A 19,138-nucleotide genomic window follows, 5' to 3' on the forward strand; every position below is an offset into this window, starting at 1 on the left:
AGTAGCATAAAATGGAAATACTCAAGTGAAGCTATAGACCTACTTCAAAATATTTACTTAAGGACAGTATTTAAGGAAATATAGTTACTTCCCACCGCTGGTCCTTATAGTAAGAGTTAGTATAAAAGTTAAACATTACAGTAAACTGATGGAAACTAAAGAAAATGTCCAGTCTGCCCTCTGTAGTCCCCTTCGTAGGGCTCTACTGCGGATTTCCTTAAAGTTCTCAGATGTCAGACACTCAGGGGGCTCATGTTGCCTTTCTCTTCCTCCTCCTCCACCACCACCTCCTCCTCTTCCTCCTCCTCCTCTTCGGAAACGGGATGTGATGTAAATACACAGCAACTTTTTTCCCTGTTCCCCTCTCTTTGGAGTGTGCAGATCTTCTTCTTCCAACACACGCTGTTTAAGGAAAACTACAAGCAGAAGATATCCAAAAGAAGAGAAGTAAGGCAGACAGTAAACCATCACGGAGATTAAGTCACCGTTAGTTTTCTCCACCATGATCCTGTGAGCTCCTCCGTCTGTCTCAGCTAACTCCCGACCTGCCGGACTGGACTCCGAGAAAAGCGGATCAAACCGGGGAGAAGCTCGCTGCTGTTCGCTGGCTGTTGGATCCGGAGGGAAACCGCGGACAGGTAAACAGCTGACAGTTCAGATGTGTTATTACGGAGTGAAACAGAAAAGTAAAGCCGGGCGGAGGGTTCGGAAACTTTGACTGCATGACAACAGAGCTGAGATCAGTGCGCGTGCTGCAGACTGAGGCCTAAATGTGACATCTGAGATCTTTGTTATCTGCAGCAGGACTGATCCAGTAACAGGACACAGATTAAACAAATCGCGATGTCATCTCTAAAAGCATCACACAGATGGTTTCAAATCAGAAAAACCTGTAATACCACATCAGATTTAGAGAAATCTGCAATGTGGAAAGTTTATTCTAGTGATGTTAAGGATGTTATAGGATAAACTCACCATTGGACACAATCTAAAAATGAAATACAATACAGCTGTCATAAGTTGCACTGTGAGCTACTATAAGGATATTATAGGAATATTACTGTAAGTAGGCCTATAAGATAATAGTACGATTAAAGGGACTATACTACAAGTGTCACAAAAATACCAAATGAATATTATGAATGCAAAACTCATTAGATCAGCACTACTCATGACAAAGAGCTGATAGATTAAAATATAATGCAGCTGCTGGTTTAAACTCAATGGGGAGACTCGCAGCAAGAATACGTTGACAATACTGATTAAAAAATATATATTACATTATACTATTATAGGAGCTCCAAATACACTTATGAATCACAAAGTATAATATTTATAGAACACACACTTTTGCTTGCCAAAATGCCAAATATGTGACAGATTTGTGAGAATTTTCTGCCTTTTCTTGTCTTACATTATAGTATTTTATATGTTTGGGGGCTTTGGACAGTTGAGCAGACAGAACAAGACATTAGATGGCGTCACTGTGGGCTCAATGAAATCTGTGACGGGCTTCATTGATGATTAAGAGAAAATAATCAGCAGATTAATTGCTGTTAAAACAGAAAGTAGATGAGAAGTTCATGTCAAGAAGATCCGGTTAAGTTCTGCGCTGTAAAGTGCTGGATTGAACTTATATATACATTATCAAACAGGTATCATAGCAGTAATAATAATAATAACAGTCATCTTCATAACAATAAATCCTGACAGCAGCAACTACAAACGACTAAGCAGTTAAGTAAAAAAGTGAAGTTAGTGTCAACACAGACCTGCTGTAAGTGAGGAAATAAGTAATACATGAATACCAGAGGAACAAGACAACGTTTGTGATTGTGTTTTGGAATCTTCACTCGTACTTTTAATTTCATTTGTTAATTATTTATTCAATGAAGTCACGTCACTATTATATTTTTTACAGATTACATTATAGTATCAACTCAAAGCACGCTGATGTACATCTCTAGCTTTATCTTCTTCAAATATCAGTCACATTTCCTCTTTAGTCTTATTAAAAACACGACAGTTTATATTTAAAATGATAGTTTGTAGAGTGTCAAACATGAGGCAGCAGAGTCAGTCTGCAGTAAAAGTGAAATTGCAGCCACCAGGAAGGTGTTTAATTCCTCCTCCATGTTTTATAGTGTGTTTGTTGTCAGTTTAACCCTGCTCAGGTTTGTCAGTTATCTATGGTTAACTGGTGGTGTTCCTATGGTTACCTATAGTTGAAGTGGCTGTACTGACTACTGATTTAGAACGGCAGCTTGACTGTTGACCCGACCTATGAGCTATGATCTGAGTATTTCATGTGAGAGACACGGACAACAGATAGCTACTCTACCAGCCAATCAGAGAGCAGGATGTGTGTGTTGCTGACCTCTCGACCTCCTGTGAGGTGTTGGGGATCATGTTTGGGTTATTTTCATGCTCAGAGCTCAGTCAGCTCAGTTTACACGGACGGACTGACGGCTGACAGCACTTTAAAACCTTTAAACATAAACTTCTCCAGGGGAAATCCTCCTCCCTCAGTCTCTCTCTCGTTTCATTATCTTATGAAGCCCTTTAGGACAATTCATATGCATGTCATTTAAAAACATATTTTCTTTCTTGTACTTCTTAAGTAAATTTGGGGTGAGCTGCATCATGCTGTGTTTTGTAGAGAATGTTGAATGATCTTTTGCAGTAGGATTGTCAGCAAGTTAATCAGTGCTTTTTCCCTTTCTTTTATTTTTTGATATATCTTTTTTTTGTTCATGTAATAGGGTTGCAAAGTGAAAACAGCTTGGTTGTAGTCCAGCCTTTGCCTCTGTAACCTATCTGCGTCACTTTGCACCTCTCATCATAATGCTGGCCTAGTGGCTAGTGTGGCGTGCCCTCAAACCAAAACAATGTTACATACCCTCCAGGCAGGTAACTGTGATGTAGACACAGTGCACAGTTAAAACTTAGTTACTGTGAAAGGTAATTTTGCAACAATTTACAACTGAATAACTTACCACTCTGAAACGTCTTGCTCCAGTCTAGTGTGCGAAGCTGGTTTGGATTGTTCTGCCTTGTTTCGGGATCATGTTCCGCTGAACTGAAGCCACAGTTACAGGCTGAAACAGCTTTGTTTTGGACCACACTTCCTTGCTTGTCAGGACCCACCCTACTCTGCTTCTGATTGGCTAGTAGTCCTTACCTAGATACTGAGAATGTACAATTACCAACAAAGATTGAATAGAAGTGAGATGCTTCCCTTGGTAGCTAAAACGGAGCCTTCACAGGGTGAAAACAAGTGCTGCAGCAACGTGCAGTATGACAAAAATGTGGTGTTTTTAGAAAATTAAACCATGGAAACCTGTTCTGGTACAACTTCTAAATATTATGAACCTGAAAATGAGCATAACATAACTTCTATAAGACGTAAACAGACAAATGGGTATCAACCTGTTTCATAGCTCAGACTCGCCTGAGTTAGCACACTTTATTGATTTAGATTACAGTTCCAACTCAAGGTCACGCACTAGCTTTTTTCAGAGCTTTCGACCAGATGGACTTTTCTCCATTGTCATGGGGATGGATATGTTGACCTGCAAGCTCAGTAGCTGATATGATTCTCTTAAACGTAAAAGATAAAAAACAAAGTTAATTCCAGATTTCAGATATATTACTGACAATAACAATGCTGAAGCTATTAACCATAATAATGATTGACAGAAAATATACTGACAACATCTCTGTTTATTATCATTTATGTTGTTTCTTATTTTCTGGTTCTAGCTTCTCAGTTTTTATTATTTTACATTGCAGAAAACTTAATATATTTGGGTATACTTGGAGTTTTGTTTGGACATCACTTTGCAATTTATTTGACATTGTGTGGACAATATTTTATTGACAATTGGGAAAATAACCAAAGAAAAAGTAATCTACGTCGATGACAGCACCCTGCAGGTGTCTTTTACTGCTACATGTTTGTGATAAGAAGCAGTGGAAAGTTGATTTATTGTTTCTTCAGCAGACTGTGAGAGCAGCCTGGAGCTACAGAGAGGCTCAAAGTGATTTCACAACAGCAGCAGCTCAGTGTTTGGCTCAGACTGTGAGAGCTGACAGCTCTGTTCACTCACAAGACAAACACAAAGCGATAGAAGAAGTATTGTTTCACACTGCAGCCACCCGATGAAATAGAGATCATCAGAAGTAGGGCTGGACGAAGTTTCATATCTTTTGATATTGATAATTATGATGAAGTATCAAATCATTATTTCTTTCGAGTTTCAAGGCTGATTTTTGCTCCTGAGTGAAGGTTGAAGAAACCTGATGATTAATTGTGGTTTAAACTCTTCTTTCTGGTCAACACTTGAGGCCATAAAATCCTTGTCGACAAATATGCATAGGTAAAATTAGATAAAAGCTTACCTAATTTGTTTATGATTCAAGTGAATAAATCAAACATTTAAACAAGATTTATTAACATTAGTTATATTGTTATTGAAAAAAATTTAATCGCGATAATAATACTAATTATTATTATTATTGTTATTGTTTTATTGTCCAGCCCTAATCAGAAGTGTAGCAGTTTTTTTTTCTCCTCATCACTCTGTGGGTTCCAGGATGCAGCCGCGGTGAATGATCAGTGCAGTGATCAGTGCAGTGATCAGTAGAAGTGTCGGATTGTGTTTGTATAGTCCTGTAACTTAGAGAAGATCAACCAGCATGTGATCAAGTCCAGGACTCTCCTGCTGCTGCTGTCAGGTTTATATTTCTACACGAACTCACATGATGTCTGTTGTTCTGTTTAAGAGAAGAAAAAAAACACAGTTTCACGTCAGTCCATGTACGTCTTTGACCAGCAAACCTCCACTGAGGTGAACCACAGCAGGTTTGTCCTCATGTTTGTCTCCTGAGGGTGAAAAAAAAGCCTCTGAAGAGAGTCGATTCTCGTAGACTTACAAAATCATTTGTGATTTAAAACACAGGTCAGCTGCACTTCAGAGTTCCCAAACATTACCAGCACTAACAGAATTTTCATAGCTTCAAAATCAAAAGCTCATGTTTATTCTTCTCATACTGACTGTTTTTGTACAGGAGAAACATTTTTGAAAAGGGTCCTGGCTCCAATATTAGTCACGTTGTCGTAGCTTTCAAAGCTGCACGTACAGGATGTTCAATACAAATGCGTAATATTAATCAGTTAAAATTGTTTATGACAACATGCTGAGGTGCGTGACATCCGCAGTTGGACCCTCTTGAGGTAGTGAGTTGACTAGCTAGCGAGCAAGCTAACTAGCAAGTGACGGATCGTGCTAGCTAGTAACCAGAGTGTAACTGCTCAGACTTTCTTTTATCTCCTATGCGTTGTTCATGATTCTGTAGGTTATGGCACGCTAAACACAGTGAATTCGCTGAAAGGAAGCAGGGCACCGTTACATAAAAGCCAGGAAGGTTCTTTTTAAAGACATTGGACGCCGTGCCCTCATTGCACTCCGAGACAGGCTTTGAGGAGTAAAAGTTAACAAGATGACATCAAACTGTCTTTAGGAATCTCAGCCAGTGTGAGCGCTTTCACTTTCCAATAAAAGATAATTCATCCCGTCCCGGCTTGTATGGCATTAGATCCAGATCTCTTCAGAAATCTCAACCTGTAGCCAGTAAAGTGATCTGTCTTTGAGACTGAACTATTTGGGAGATTGTGTCTATGTTAGCAGCAGACACACAGGAAAGTACGAAAACACAACTTCCTTCCAGTGAAGTCCTTAAGAAGTTTAGATAAATGTTTCCAAAGACATTTAACCTCAGGTCACTAAGTCTTTGACCCTATTATCAGGCTGTGATCTGAGTTATGACTCTCTCATGATGCCTTTTTATATAAACACCACTTGAGCCACACAGTTCAACACAAACACTTACAGGAAACAGTCAAAATGGCTCCTGGAGAAGTGAGTGCGGAAAGTGGCTGTGGCTCGAGTGAAAGAGGCAGATTAACAGATGAGTTTAAACGAGCGAGTGTATGTCGAGGTTTTCATCTACCGAGCCGCAGCCAGCAGCTCATTAAAGAATTAAGAAACCGCACAGAGGATCTGTTAGGGGCACATGAAACTGAGAGGAAGAACACTGAACGTGGCAGCTGCTGAGGGGAGGTTGCTGCTGATCAGGCAGAACTTTATCAAAATCAGGTGTAATGAGGCGTTAACACAGAACCAACAACTTCCTGTGTAGATTTAGTGCTGGGACGATCAGCTCTGATATTAGTGTGTCATCAGTTCTTGTCAGAGTGCGCTCCCCTTCAGTGTCACCTGTGAAGTTGTACAGCAAGATAATTTAGAAACATCTGTGGTGCCATAATAACATTTTAGTTTTGATCAGGCAACTGACATTTTCAGGCTGCTAAAAATGGTTATTAGTCTTTTTGTGATTATTCTTGTTTAAAAGGCCAAATACTGACTCACTATGCCTAACCACCAGCTGATTCTGACGGGGCACAAATTACTTACATAAGGGTGCAGAAAAAGCTTCAGCACGTCAGACGAACCTCTTGTTTTGCATGTAATTGTTTTCATGCAGCAATTGCAGTTTACTGAATCACTACTATTGTCTTTGTGAAGCGTAGTTGCACACATACTGTAAACACTGAACAAATGCCGCAGTCAGAAATCTGTAAACAGAAAAGTACATTTGTCAAATGAGTGGATTTGGCTCATTGGTTAGCAAAAAGGTCCTGGAATCCTGCAGCCAGCTGGGTGGAGTGTGCATGAGGACATGCAGGTTAACTGAATGGAAACTCTAATTCTGAGTTTATTTTAAATGTAATTTATTTGAAATGCAACTTATTTTAAAAAAATCCCTCTTGCCCGTGCTTGTCATATTACAAATAGTTATGCAATGTCCAAGACAGAGTGTAGTCAGTGCACTGCGTTAGATTTAGACTTTATAGTCCCAGAGGGACATTTGTTTTCACGGCCAGTTAAACATCGAAGCACACAGATGTAAACAAAGCAATATACAGATAATGACAATACATAGAGTCCCTATAAAGACATTAGCCAGTAATGGATGAAATAAAGCAGTTTGGGATTGGGTTTCTAATTTGGAAGTTGGGTCCAGTCAGGTAAATTCTTAAAGGAATAGGCGAGTGCAGAACTCTAGTCCGTCTTTGTCGGCCCTGTAACAGACTGGGTGTACTCTGCCTCTCAACCAGTGCATAGAGTGGTATAAAGTTTATGGATGGATGGATCCTGAAAACCCGACTCATTCTAAACTGTAAACAGAGACCTGGTCTCAGCGTCTTCCTGGACTGTCGTGTGAAAGTTTCTACAGGTCTGTAGAAGTTTAAAGCCCCGTGTAAGAAGTGGGACTTTTTAAACACACAAAACTCATCAATCAGAAAACGTTAATGCTTTTCAGTGTTTGTGTCTGCTAGGTGATACGTAACTCTGTCTTACAGAGAATCCAGAGACAGACCAGCTCCTCTGCTCCCTCCACCCACCGCCGACAGAGTTATGATACCCTGCATACCTGTGTGCGTGTCTGTGTGTACTGACACATTCATGTCTTCATGGCTTGTATTCTGAGCCGAGCAGCACCGTCTTGAGTGACACGTTTGACGTCAGAGTAGTTACTGGAAAGAATTAAAGTCTCATTTTGAAGTCTTAACATCAAAAACATTTCAGTTTTTTTTCTCTTTAATGTGAGACATCACTGCAAGAGTGGACTTCTGCTACAAGTTAAATACAACTGTCTTTTGTGCTTGGATAGGGGTGAAAAAATACTCGAAAATCAGGTCAAATTCTTCAGTAACACAATCTCTACATCCTCTGTAAATCATAAAGTTAGCTAAATAAGTCCCCATTCAGGTTTTCAGGTACGCTTGATAACGTTCACCTTGGCTGCAGTGTTGGCTGTCAGATCAAAGCTCTACATGTTAAATCAAGCGCCCCTCACATTCCCCAGATACCAGTAGCTCTTTTTAAACCATCTGCCGCCCCGGCTCCAGACCTCGTAACCATCACCTGCTCTAAGGTTACATTTGCATTTTGGCTGTTTTGCCAGTGCACATGTGTAATTTTACAACCGAGTGCTACAGTAGCGAAAGCTGAAACGTCTACATAAAAAAAACTGATGGTTGTCAGTGTTAAGGTAAGGAGGTATGGGTGGATCTAAAGTGTTACGTACCTTTGGGTTAGAAAGAATATGTTTACATTCAGTGCTCTGTTATAGTTTCCTGTTGATAACAAGCTGAAAGTCTTTAGTCTGTTTGTGTTTGTGTGTGTGAGGCCACTGCACGGCTCTCGTCTGTTTGTCTTTGTTTATTGCGCTGCATAATCAGACAGCCCTGCTGCAGCTGAAAACAGCACAACGTTGACAAACACAGTGTCTGCACTGGTGTGGGTGTGTAGTTGCAGGTACAGATGAGAAGATGAAACTCAATACCAGGAATTCGAGTTGGGATAGTAGATCCACGGTCCATTAACACATGGGTCTCCTATGTGGGTAAAATCTAGAGATCATACAACAACACGTTAAGCTTTCTGTTCAGCCGAATGCTGGGATGGCTTTCATCCTACAACAATGGCTAATTTCACTTGAGCTGTGGCTAACACAGGGTACTTCCACAGATCACTAACAGTACTGACATAAGCACAAATTAGACTTTGCAAACCTGTAAAGGTCTGCATTTGCCTGACATGAATTTCGCCATCCATATCCATTAAGGGTCTGCATGGACCCTTCACATGGAGCCTCGAGTTTATGACAGCCTGAAAAAAGACTGTACTGCCAATGCTGGCAGATGTCAAGAAACACAAACAGCAGGAGGAGATGAATTCATGTGCAGACTGTTCTGCTCTATGTGTTTGGAAACTGATTATTTAAGTGGATGTCCACGCTTTGCACAGCTGAAATATCCGTTACTGACGGTCCATAGATGTATGGGATAGCCTGTAATTGTGAATATGCATACTGAGCCTTTCTAGTGCGGCAGATCTTCTCTTATTCTTGCTCAACTGTCTTGCACATGAAGTCCTAAATAATATTATGTTACAACCGTGTTTTAGTCCTCTTGAATATTGCAGGAAAATTTTTGAAAAAGTTCTGATTATATATGCATATTTGGAGAAAAGCTTTTATTTAGTTTAAAAATGTGTTTAATGATTCTTTGTTGCATTTACACTTTTTTTTATATCAGATATGTTTCCGATCCACCGAAGACACGTGAAGTCGCTAAGTGGGGGGCGGGTGTTTAAAGGCTCATCAGATTGTAAAACACTGCATGTATAATCTGTGGAAACATTTAACTACACAGCAATGTGCATGTGTAAAGGGTTGGTCAGCACAACACGATGCCGGATTTAGCTACATTTGCCCAAAATTCAGCCAGAGTAGACTTTTGGGATCTATGATAAAATGTAGTAGTTTTGAACAATAATGAGTTAAACAGGATGAGCTTCCATGTTTAAAGATGGATCTACCAAATGGTCTGAAATTTCTATTCGGTACTTTTCTATTGTGCATTCTGCTTTCTGTTTTGTTCTTAGTTCTCATTCACCCTTCAACCAGAGAGAGAGAGAGAGAGAGAGACTTGGAGAAAGGCATGTAGATTCCTGTGTGTTTGTGTGAGCAAGATACATAGACACACACACACGCAGAGCTCTGGGTTGCGTTGAATGTCAGGAATGTTGAGGCTTTTGGCTTCAGTTTGTTCTGACTGAGGGAGGAGGAGAAGACAGACAGAATGAGAGGAAAAGGAGGATAGACGGAGGGACGAGGAAGGAGGTAAGACAGAAGACAAAGAAGGAGGGAAAGCAAAGATGGAGATAAAGCAATGCAGAGAAAAGTATAGGCATTTTGGCTGCAACTAGTGATTCATGTTACTTTTAATAGTTTTGTTGTTTATAGTTTTTTATAGTTTTTTATAGTTTTTTAATAATCACTTGATTATTCAGGTATATGGACAAATGCCTGTCTCTTAGTTTCCAAACAAAAATTGGATTCTTAAGTCATTTACGGTCACCAATGCAAAAGCTACTACATAAATGTAAAAGCTACAACCTAACGGAAGTGAGCAACAACAGATGTTCACAATGAAACGGGGTTGACTGTTATTACAGACAAACTCTTATTTGCTGCATGTGAAAGAGGAAAGTTCTTTCCTGTTTGAGAAGTAAGTAAAACGTTGCAGAGTGCATAAATACGAAAATAAAAATACCGATCAAAAACTAGCGACAACTTTTTGCAGCCTTTTATTTCACAAAGGTCTTGCCAACGTCTTCTTCTGTCTCTCTGCAGCCTGATATCACTCTTTGCTTCTTCGTATAGCTTGCTTGCTGGAGAGTCGGGTTGGTACCGTAAAGCATTACACTGTCACGCAGCCCATGCTCCGGCCCGGAGTGGCAATGCCAGGGATGCCATTCACCCTATATCAATGTACCCTCCAATGATTTTGAAGCTCACTAAGGTACTATTATCAGTTGTATGGTGCAGTGTTTCAAAACTCTAAAGACTTATTTGTAAATCATTAAATCTTGATTGTGCTTTCATTTGCTTTACACACATCTTTCACCACAACATCTATGATTCCCTAGGTTTTTGGTAAAATACAACGAGTACATTTGTTTAGTCATCTAAAAATAACGTGCAGTTCTTTCAGTGAAGTCATTTTAACAATCACTTAATCCAAGACAAAACACCGCAAGACACGTGCTGAAGTAACCTGCTACAGTTCATTTAACTCTTTTCACCATAAGTACAGCTAATGTCACTATCAACAAAAAAATTTAATGTTTCAGTGATGAAAGTGATATCAGTGAAAACTGCATATGCGCCGTGCGAGAACGGACAAATTGACACGTGTAACAACAGTTGGGTAGCTGCTTGTGTACTTTGTGTGTATGTGATTGATTAAAAGGTATCTCCACTACAGAGCAGATCAGGGCAGAATCATTTATGGCGAAACTTACATTTACGAGGAGGTTACGTTTGTCAGTGAGATTGCGGCAGGAAAAGCAGCAGTGACAACGAAGTTCTGTTAGTTTCAATTGCACTTTTTTTGTGGTTTGTTCAGAGTCTGCTGTTTACTTCACATCTTGATTTACTGCCCCACTACCATCTGACATCATGCAGATAGAAAAGTATAGTGAAAAGCAAGTGTATCAGTACTGTGAACACTATTTTGTCATTTAGGTATATGGACTTCTTACCTCTTTACACCCAAATCTGGTTCTTCCACAGTTTTAGCCTGGTATACAGTAAAAACTGTGTTTTTTTATGGTCAAAACAAATCCTGCAAATTCCAACAGGAAACGGTTTGTAATGAAGTTGAATTTGTTTTTATTTTTAGCAAAACAGTTTTCTGGTGTCGAGTTCTTAGACTGGGTCAGAGAAAATGTCACACTGGATAAAAAAGACTTCAGCTGTCTTTTTCTTTCTCTATCTTTATGTTTCTCTCTTGGTCTCATCCTTCTTCTCTTGGTCACTTTTCCCATCTCTCTCTCTCTGGTCATGTGATTTTGCTGTAGAGATGAGCAACAGTGCTGGAATCTGAGCTTCAGCCAACACATTACATAAAGCGCCCTCTCTCTCTCTCTCTCTCTCTCTCTCTCTCTCTCTCTCTCTCTCTCTCTCTCTCTCTCTCTCTCTCTCCCCCATTCGTTGCCAGAAAATAAAAAGTGAACCTCTGCGTTCTTGTGCAGCTCGGCTGAAGTGAATGAACTCACTTCCTGAAGGCAGAACAGAGATCTACGTCAGAAGAGACAGATTGTTTCATGAAGTGACTGTATTATTATTCAGGAACTGGCAGGTTTTCACAGAGTCTTTACAGTTCTGTATTCAGGCTGCTCCCAGCTGTAGAACAGTCTGGACGGGAATAATGTGGAACTCTGTGTGAACCAGGCTGTAATCAGAGAGCTGCAGCAGCTTGTTGTCTCTGTGAACTGATTCAAGATCAGTCTGTCAAAGTGAACAATCTGATCAGACTCAATCATTTCCAAATGGAGGTAAGGCTGCTGGGACTCAGTGTGCTGTCTGTCTTTAACTCCAGCCTCTATTCAGAAACACACACAAAACACATACTTACTGTTATACAGCGGGATTTAGCTGTTTTCACACTAATTTCCAAATATTGTACTTTTTACTCCACTACATTGTAATGTGGCAGCTATAGTTACTGGTCATCTTTCTTTAATAAAAGTGAAACTTTATTTTTATTTTAATGCAGTTTTGATTGTTCCTAAGTGCAGCAACCTGCCTTATTATTTTTCTTTTTTAGCTACAGACTCTTTTAAGTGCACGTTTAAACCAATTAAAGTAAAAAGTGGTTAAATACAGTATTCTAACTGCACTGACAAGGAGTTTTAGGATGTAATTATATTTAGACTGCAACAGTAAAATTCCATGTACACATTATTGCATCAGTGATAATAGTACTATATTGTAACTTACAGTATAAGTATGTATAATACATCACAATTAAATGAGCATTCACTCGCATAATAAGTACCTTTACTTTAAATAGGCTACTTTAAGTACATGTTGCTGACATTATCTTTTAATACTTAACTTACTGAGCTGTTCAGTGCAGAACATTTACTTGTAACAGGCTATTTTTTTATACTGTGGTACATTTCCTAAAGTAAAGGATCTGAATACTTTATCCACTTCCACCACTAGAACCAAATTACAGGATGATGCCTGAAAGAATATCCTTACTCATTAAATATAAGTGTTTCTCTGTGAGGCGGTCAGAGGGTCAGTGATCTGCCTGCAGGTCTGAAACACTGCAGGGAAAGGTTGGCTCTGATGCTAAAAATCTTATCAGCTAAATTATCTTCTCCCCCTCTTGCGTGATTGAGTGAACAAAATAATCAAGTAATTTTAGCGTGCTTCTCATTTTTACCTATCAGTCTATTCCAGTGGCAGGTTGTATCAACTGTAAATAATTAACGTTAATTCTGTAATGGCTAAAGTAAGACTTGTGGCTGTTGACTAATTTGTGCTCTGCATATCAACTAAATAGTTCTCGATTAGGGCCTCAAAGTATTTGAAGTGGCTTCAGGTGTAAAAGTCAGTGGGATATTTCAGTGTGTCAGGTACACATTTAATGCATGAAGCTCCAAGGTTTAATGGTGGTTCAACTTGTCACCTTGCTGCGGTGATGTAGAGGTGTACTCCAGGACCCGGTGACATCACTGTGACCCGGCCACACCCAGCAGTAATGTGGCTGTGGTCAAAGGTGAAATAGCCTGAAGACTTTCAACCAGAGAGGGCAGCAAAACACAGATTTTCAGCCTGGTGTTTGATTACTCTTTAAGCTCTGTATGTGGCTCTGTGCTTTTCCCTTCCGTCCATTGTTCTCCTCTCCGCCTTTCTCTCCGTCTCCTTCCTCTCCTGCGTAGACCACCCCTCCTCCTCTCTTTGCATTTTCTCCCTTTCTGTCTTTCGTTTTCTTCTTATCTGTCCTCAGCCTCGCCCTGCTCTCTTGCTCCAGCCTATGTTCAGGTCTCTCTCTCCCCCTCTCTACCTGAAAGTGTCACATTCTTTCTCTCACCCGTTCAGCTTTTTCCTCCAGTGAGTCGATGCTTCGTCATTTTGATACAGAATCTCGACAGCAGACAAACTCTAGAGAGAAGGGAAAATATTCAGAATAAGGGAAGGGCAGGACACCAATTATACTTTCAAATATAAAATATAAATCTCTTATAAATACAGAGAGAGGAGAGACGTTTCTAGTGTGTGTGTCTCAGTGTTGCATAACCTCTGTGAGTGGGCCGCTGTTTGTGTCCAGTACTATAAACTGCTCCAACAGCACTAACATTGTGAAATCACACACACACACACACACACACACACACACACACACACACACACAGTTTACTTCTTAATGAAGTGAGGAGTCATTCAGACTAATCCTTGTTAGTCCATCCTGCTGTAGTTGTGTAGAACAGTGACAGTTTTAGATACAGTTGACTTTCTACAATGGAAACACGTTCAAATATTGGAATTCTTAAGGACTCTGTATGGAGGGGGCTGCCGTTATCTGTGTTTATTTAGGTTAGGTGTGTTGACAGTTTAAAACATGTATTTTAAATTAAGGGTCCACGAGAAAGGGGAGCTGGAGATCTGGTAGACAGGTGATCCCGGACACAGAGAGAATCGGACATCCAACAGTGACTGGAAAGCAGCATTATAGAGGTCAAGTTACGAGATGAGTGCAGCAGGATTGCTTGATTGGAGAGGGTGAGCGGGTGAGCAGTGAGAGGGAGAACTCTTGTATTATCAGTCCTAGCAGAACTGCGGCATCCTGGACTTTGTTAGCGTGAGGTGTGCACACAAACCAGTTGGTTTATCTTGCCGTCAATCAACACATCAGTAGCACTGGTGCCCATAGTGAGCTATCAGGCTTGGTTGTAACCCTGATTTGTGATCCAAGCATCGTTTGAGCATCACTTTGGTTGTGTCCCAGACCATCCCAAAGCTCTCTGAGGATCGAGGAGCAATCTCTGAGGAGCTATGAGCGAGGATCCACCAGCGCGGAAGTGTTTTACTGACCGACACGCCCCCTTACTGGGTAGCCGTTGTATTGATTGGACGCTGCTGATCGGACTGATCTCATGCATAACATTAAACTCAAGTGCATCACTGCAAAGTGTTAGGTAGTGTTGTAGTCAAGACCGCCCAAACCGAGACCAAGTCAAGACCAAGACCAGAGTTTACAGAGACAAGACCAAGATTTTTAGGGGCTGAGAGCAGTCGAGACCAAGACCGAGGGAGGGCGAGACGGAGCCAAGACCAAGACCAGTTCCCTGCATTGCATGGCACGCAATAAAATGTGGAACGAGATCATAGGTAGTTCACAAAGTGATCTGAAAGATCCACTTTCCCATTAAAACACCCACATACAAACAGTAAGAGCTGAAATTAACGTAAACATCGCAGGGAGGGGTGACAGTCATTAATTAGGGTTATTGGTTGCATTTGAAGCAATATGTTTTACTTCCAATCAAAGTTAGGACGTTAACAAATCAGACAATGCAAAAGCAATTTATTGATATTCCCAAAGTTACGGTCTTGACTGGTCTTGATATAAAATCCCGAGTCCTCAATGAGACCGAGACAATACTGAGTACAAATGCGGTCGAGACCAAGACCTCTTTGTGATGGTCTCAGTCGTGTCTCGAGTACTACACACTAGTGTTAGCCTATATTTGATTTGTTTTATGGTTCACTGTCTAGTTAAAGCTCATTGTAGGTCTGAACAACAAAAGCACCCACACAACTTTATACATTTATTAGAAAGAATTTCTTATATTAACTTTTATTATGTAGACAAATAAAATCAGAGAGAGTCGGAGAGTCTGTTAGCAAGAAACATGTTGTACATAATTTATTGTCATTTCTATTCAGTCACATGTGAGGCTGGTCATTCCTGTGTTTAGTCCAGATAGATGACAATAAAACATAGTAAACAAGTGAGGAGTTGGACAAGTCACTAAACCGCACTACAGTAGGCTATCTAATGAGGCAAGCAAAGGAAAATAAAGCCTGCTCATCCAGCCATCTCACCTACTGCTTCTGATGAAAGCAGAGAAAATTCAGCTGATTAAAGAATGAATGAAAGAAAAAGAAGCGTCGGATTGATATGATGGAACGCAGTGATCGATCGGTGACGAGTGATGTGACTTGCAAATAAACTGTAGGCAGTAGTGTTAAAGGATATCAGAAGAGGAAATATGAATATGATATGAGTTTGGCTACATCCTTTCAATTTCCCTGAAAGATTTAGCATAATAAATCCCAAGACAACATGATTATATTCTGGGTTATTTAATAATGAATTCACAATCAGAATTGGTAAATATAAATGCAGATAATATCAGCATTGTGCCAGTAGAAATGATCCTGTGCCTCTGAGCAGGACATAGAAACCTATAATTATTCATGTGCAGGTGTGTTATAACAGGTAGGCCAACAGCTAGAGAGAATCGTGCTGCTCTGCACTGATAACTGAGACTTTATTAGCACAGTGCACATGTGTGAAGACACAAACTCTTATCAAAAGTGTGTAGCCTACAGCTGGTAGAGCCGACTGACAGCTGATGCAGCTGTGATCAGCCGCCGCCGTCATCAGAAAAGGACGTCGCTTCATGTGGCGCTTCTGGGGAAAGGACGTCTCATGTCTCTAAAAACACATTTCCTCGTTCCTTCTCTCCTCGCTTGGTTTAATTGCGTCTCTCCATGTATCCCCGGTGGGCAGGAGACGCAAGCAAAAGATGCAAGTGAGGGAAACACGTATGCAATTAAGAGACTTGAGAAGCACCCAGTGAGTTGATTGGTTATGATGCTTTAGTGAGCTATTCACATCCTGTGTGTTGACCTTTGACCCCTAAGAAGAAAACCATTAGGATGGTTTGATTTGAGTACTTAATTACTTTGAGTAAATCTTGTTTTACTTCATCATTTCTCCTGTTTTCTTTTTTTATTACGAGGCTGTTGTGAGCTCACAGTTTGTCAATTTCAGCAGAAACCTCACAGACGTTAGTTGTGTTACTGTTCTGTAAACAGCTCTCATATTTGACAACTTTACAGTCTGCTAAAGTGTACTTTGGGACTTTTTTTTCACAGCAAACCTAATTTCTACATGTTTATATGATCTGTTATAAATCTTAACTGCAGCTATTCACATCAAATACATCTTCCCGGTTATTCTGCAATTCCTGCTGTTCCACCAAAACAGCAGGGACAGATTTAAGTCTGCAGGAGCTAAAAATGTGATAACAAAGATGAGTAGAAAAACTTTTCCCATCCAACTCCTTTTTGTACTATAGATTTTCGTCATTATACTTATTTATGGTCTCTCCATAGACTCATATTGTGTATTTTTATATCTAAATGAATGATAACAAGTTTAACTTGACACATCATCCTTCAGTTCTATAAATCATAATTCATTATTCGATTTTCTTTTCTCTCTCTCTCTCTCTCTCTCTCTCTCAGAGATGTAGCGTGTGTGTTGGTGTGATCGGCGGACCATCATGCACCTCTTCTTGCTGCTGATCCTTCAAGCCACAGCAGCTTTCGGACAGATTGACCCCGGTACACACATACATACACACAAACATGTAATTCTACTTCAGTACCTGTGAGGACCATCATTGACTCAATACGCTCCCTGTTCCCCCAACCCTGACTCAGTTCTACTTAATTTGATAAATCAAGTCTGAACCCTCAAGCAGCCATTAGAAGAAGAAGAAGTAAATAAAATGTCTTTTAATAGTCACATTGGTCCCCACAGTGTCAGTAGTACAACATCACTCACACATTAAGTAACATTTTAATTTTTTAATTTAACCCTTTTAATTTTATATGGTTGATTGGGATTGTTTATATGTGGGTGTTTTCAGCACACTGTCGCTATGCCTTGGGCATGGAGGATGGACGGATTAAAGATGATGACATCACAGCATCCAGCCAATGGTACGAGACCACGGGACCACAGTACGCCAGGTCAGTGTGACTTAAAGAGTGATGTGATTGGTTAATAAGATATAAATAACTGTTGATTTCATTGTTCTCACATGTTCTTAAATGCCCTTGTGCTTGGATCTGTTTACTGTTTACACTGTAGGGATACTTTTATAGTTTTTTAATACCATTGTACATGGTTACACATGGACGAGGTTAACACATGTCTTGTAGAATCATTTCTTACAGTTGTAAGTTGTCATGCGACATTTTGATAAGTCTAACAAAGAAGAATTGACTCGTTAATCAAAATGAACTTGTGATTGCTGTAATAAATCATTTGATTTTGATTTTATTCAGACGGAACTTTTCAAGATACTCAACATTATCAAGCAGAAATTCTGTATTAACTGTGTGTGTGTTTGCAGGTTGAATTGTGAGGAGGGAGACGGCGCCTGGTGTCCTGAGGGACAGCTGGAGCCTTCAGACAGCCAGTACCTGCAGGTTTGTGTCTGCTCGGTGCTATAAAGAAAGAAACACCAGCAAACATGTTCAGTCAAGTTCACATACCCGTATGAGTTTGACAGTGTCTGTCAGGATTCTCAGTTATTCAAGTCAAAGGTGGATGAGACACAAAATGTCCTCCGAAATCTACAGCAAGTCCAGCTGTCCTTGACTAAGCTCTAAAATCAGGGTTTAAGTTAGGATGTGTAATTAGAAGGAGTGATGCCTGCAGGAGGAAAGCATCTTGTGGAGGAAATGTGGATTGATACATTTGTAAAGATTATGACAAAAAAAATTTATTGTAGGGGACAAATTGGCAAGGACCAACGTTTGGAGTCAAAATGGTCCAGAATTGCTTTAAAAACGCTGACTGTGGAGGGCCCACAGCATTTTAGAAATGATCATTTGCAACACAGCAGTGCACAAAGGCATAGTATCGCAGGAAAATATGACTAAACACATGAAAAATCTTACAAGGTTTGGATATATATACTTGACTTTTTAGCATTCTGGTGTCTGTATTCTTTGAAAAATACATTTTATGTGTAACAGAGGACATTTAAAAAACATTTTAAAGTGGTAGTGTTTTATTTTACCATGATCCCACTGAGCAAACTGTTATTTATGAAATACAAGATAACCAGTCATCTCTGTCTAATGTCTGATGTACATGCTGTCATGGCTGAAGGTGAAGTACCCAAAGATAGACTTCTGACTTTTGGTAAATTGACTAAATAGTCACATAAGTATCTTTATCTGAGCCCAGCGCATGGCCTTTGGGTCATGGGTGTGTTACACGATTTGACAGATATGCTGATATGTTGTTCAGGTGGATCTGGGCAGGCTGACTTTCCTGACGGTGGTCGGGACTCAGGGACGATATGCCAGGAACTCTGGGAACGAGTTTGCTCGAGCTTACCGCCTCAATTACAGCAGGGACGGCCTGCTGTGGAAGTCCTGGAAGAACCGACTGGGAAATGCGGTGAGTGACCCAAATATTTCACTGCAGAGGTTAGACAAAGCACCCTGGGTCGCCACTGGGGGAGGCGCAGGACGAAAGTCGGAGCAGCAGAAAGAATAGAAGAAAATCTGGAGAGGAAACATGTTACGGAGTGATAGAACAGAGCGATGGAGGGAAGAATGGGAGAAGAGGAAGGAAAAGAGAAGATAATTAAGCTTTTTTCACTTGGAGCTGCTT

The 19,138-nt window shown here is 40.2% G+C and overlaps 1 protein-coding gene across 3 annotated transcripts in view; it reads left to right on the forward strand.

Annotated features, from left to right (window-relative positions):
- Window positions 1–319: 319 nt before the first annotated feature.
- ddr2l (discoidin domain receptor family, member 2, like) overlaps window positions 320–19,138 on the forward strand; it is a 33,382-nt gene continuing 14,563 nt past the window's right edge. The window contains exons 1-5 of one of the 3 annotated variants that reach the window (XM_038703769.1): window positions 320–638; window positions 16,969–17,067; window positions 17,376–17,478; window positions 17,865–17,940; window positions 18,770–18,922. In XM_038703769.1, the coding sequence (XP_038559697.1) occupies window positions 17,007–17,067; window positions 17,376–17,478; window positions 17,865–17,940; window positions 18,770–18,922 (393 nt within the window). In that variant the 5' untranslated portion in view covers window positions 320–638; window positions 16,969–17,006. Of the gene's footprint in view, window positions 639–9,634; window positions 9,754–16,968; window positions 17,068–17,375; window positions 17,479–17,864; window positions 17,941–18,769; window positions 18,923–19,138 lie in introns of those variants that run through there. The other 2 variants (XM_038703768.1, XM_038703767.1) reach the window with 2 other exon arrangements.

This window comes from Micropterus salmoides, unplaced genomic scaffold, assembly GCF_014851395.1.
Source record: "Micropterus salmoides isolate LMB-PRFRI ecotype aquatic unplaced genomic scaffold, ASM1485139v1 Ms_hic_scaffold_7, whole genome shotgun sequence".
Classification (NCBI taxonomy): domain Eukaryota; kingdom Metazoa; phylum Chordata; class Actinopteri; order Centrarchiformes; family Centrarchidae; genus Micropterus; species Micropterus salmoides.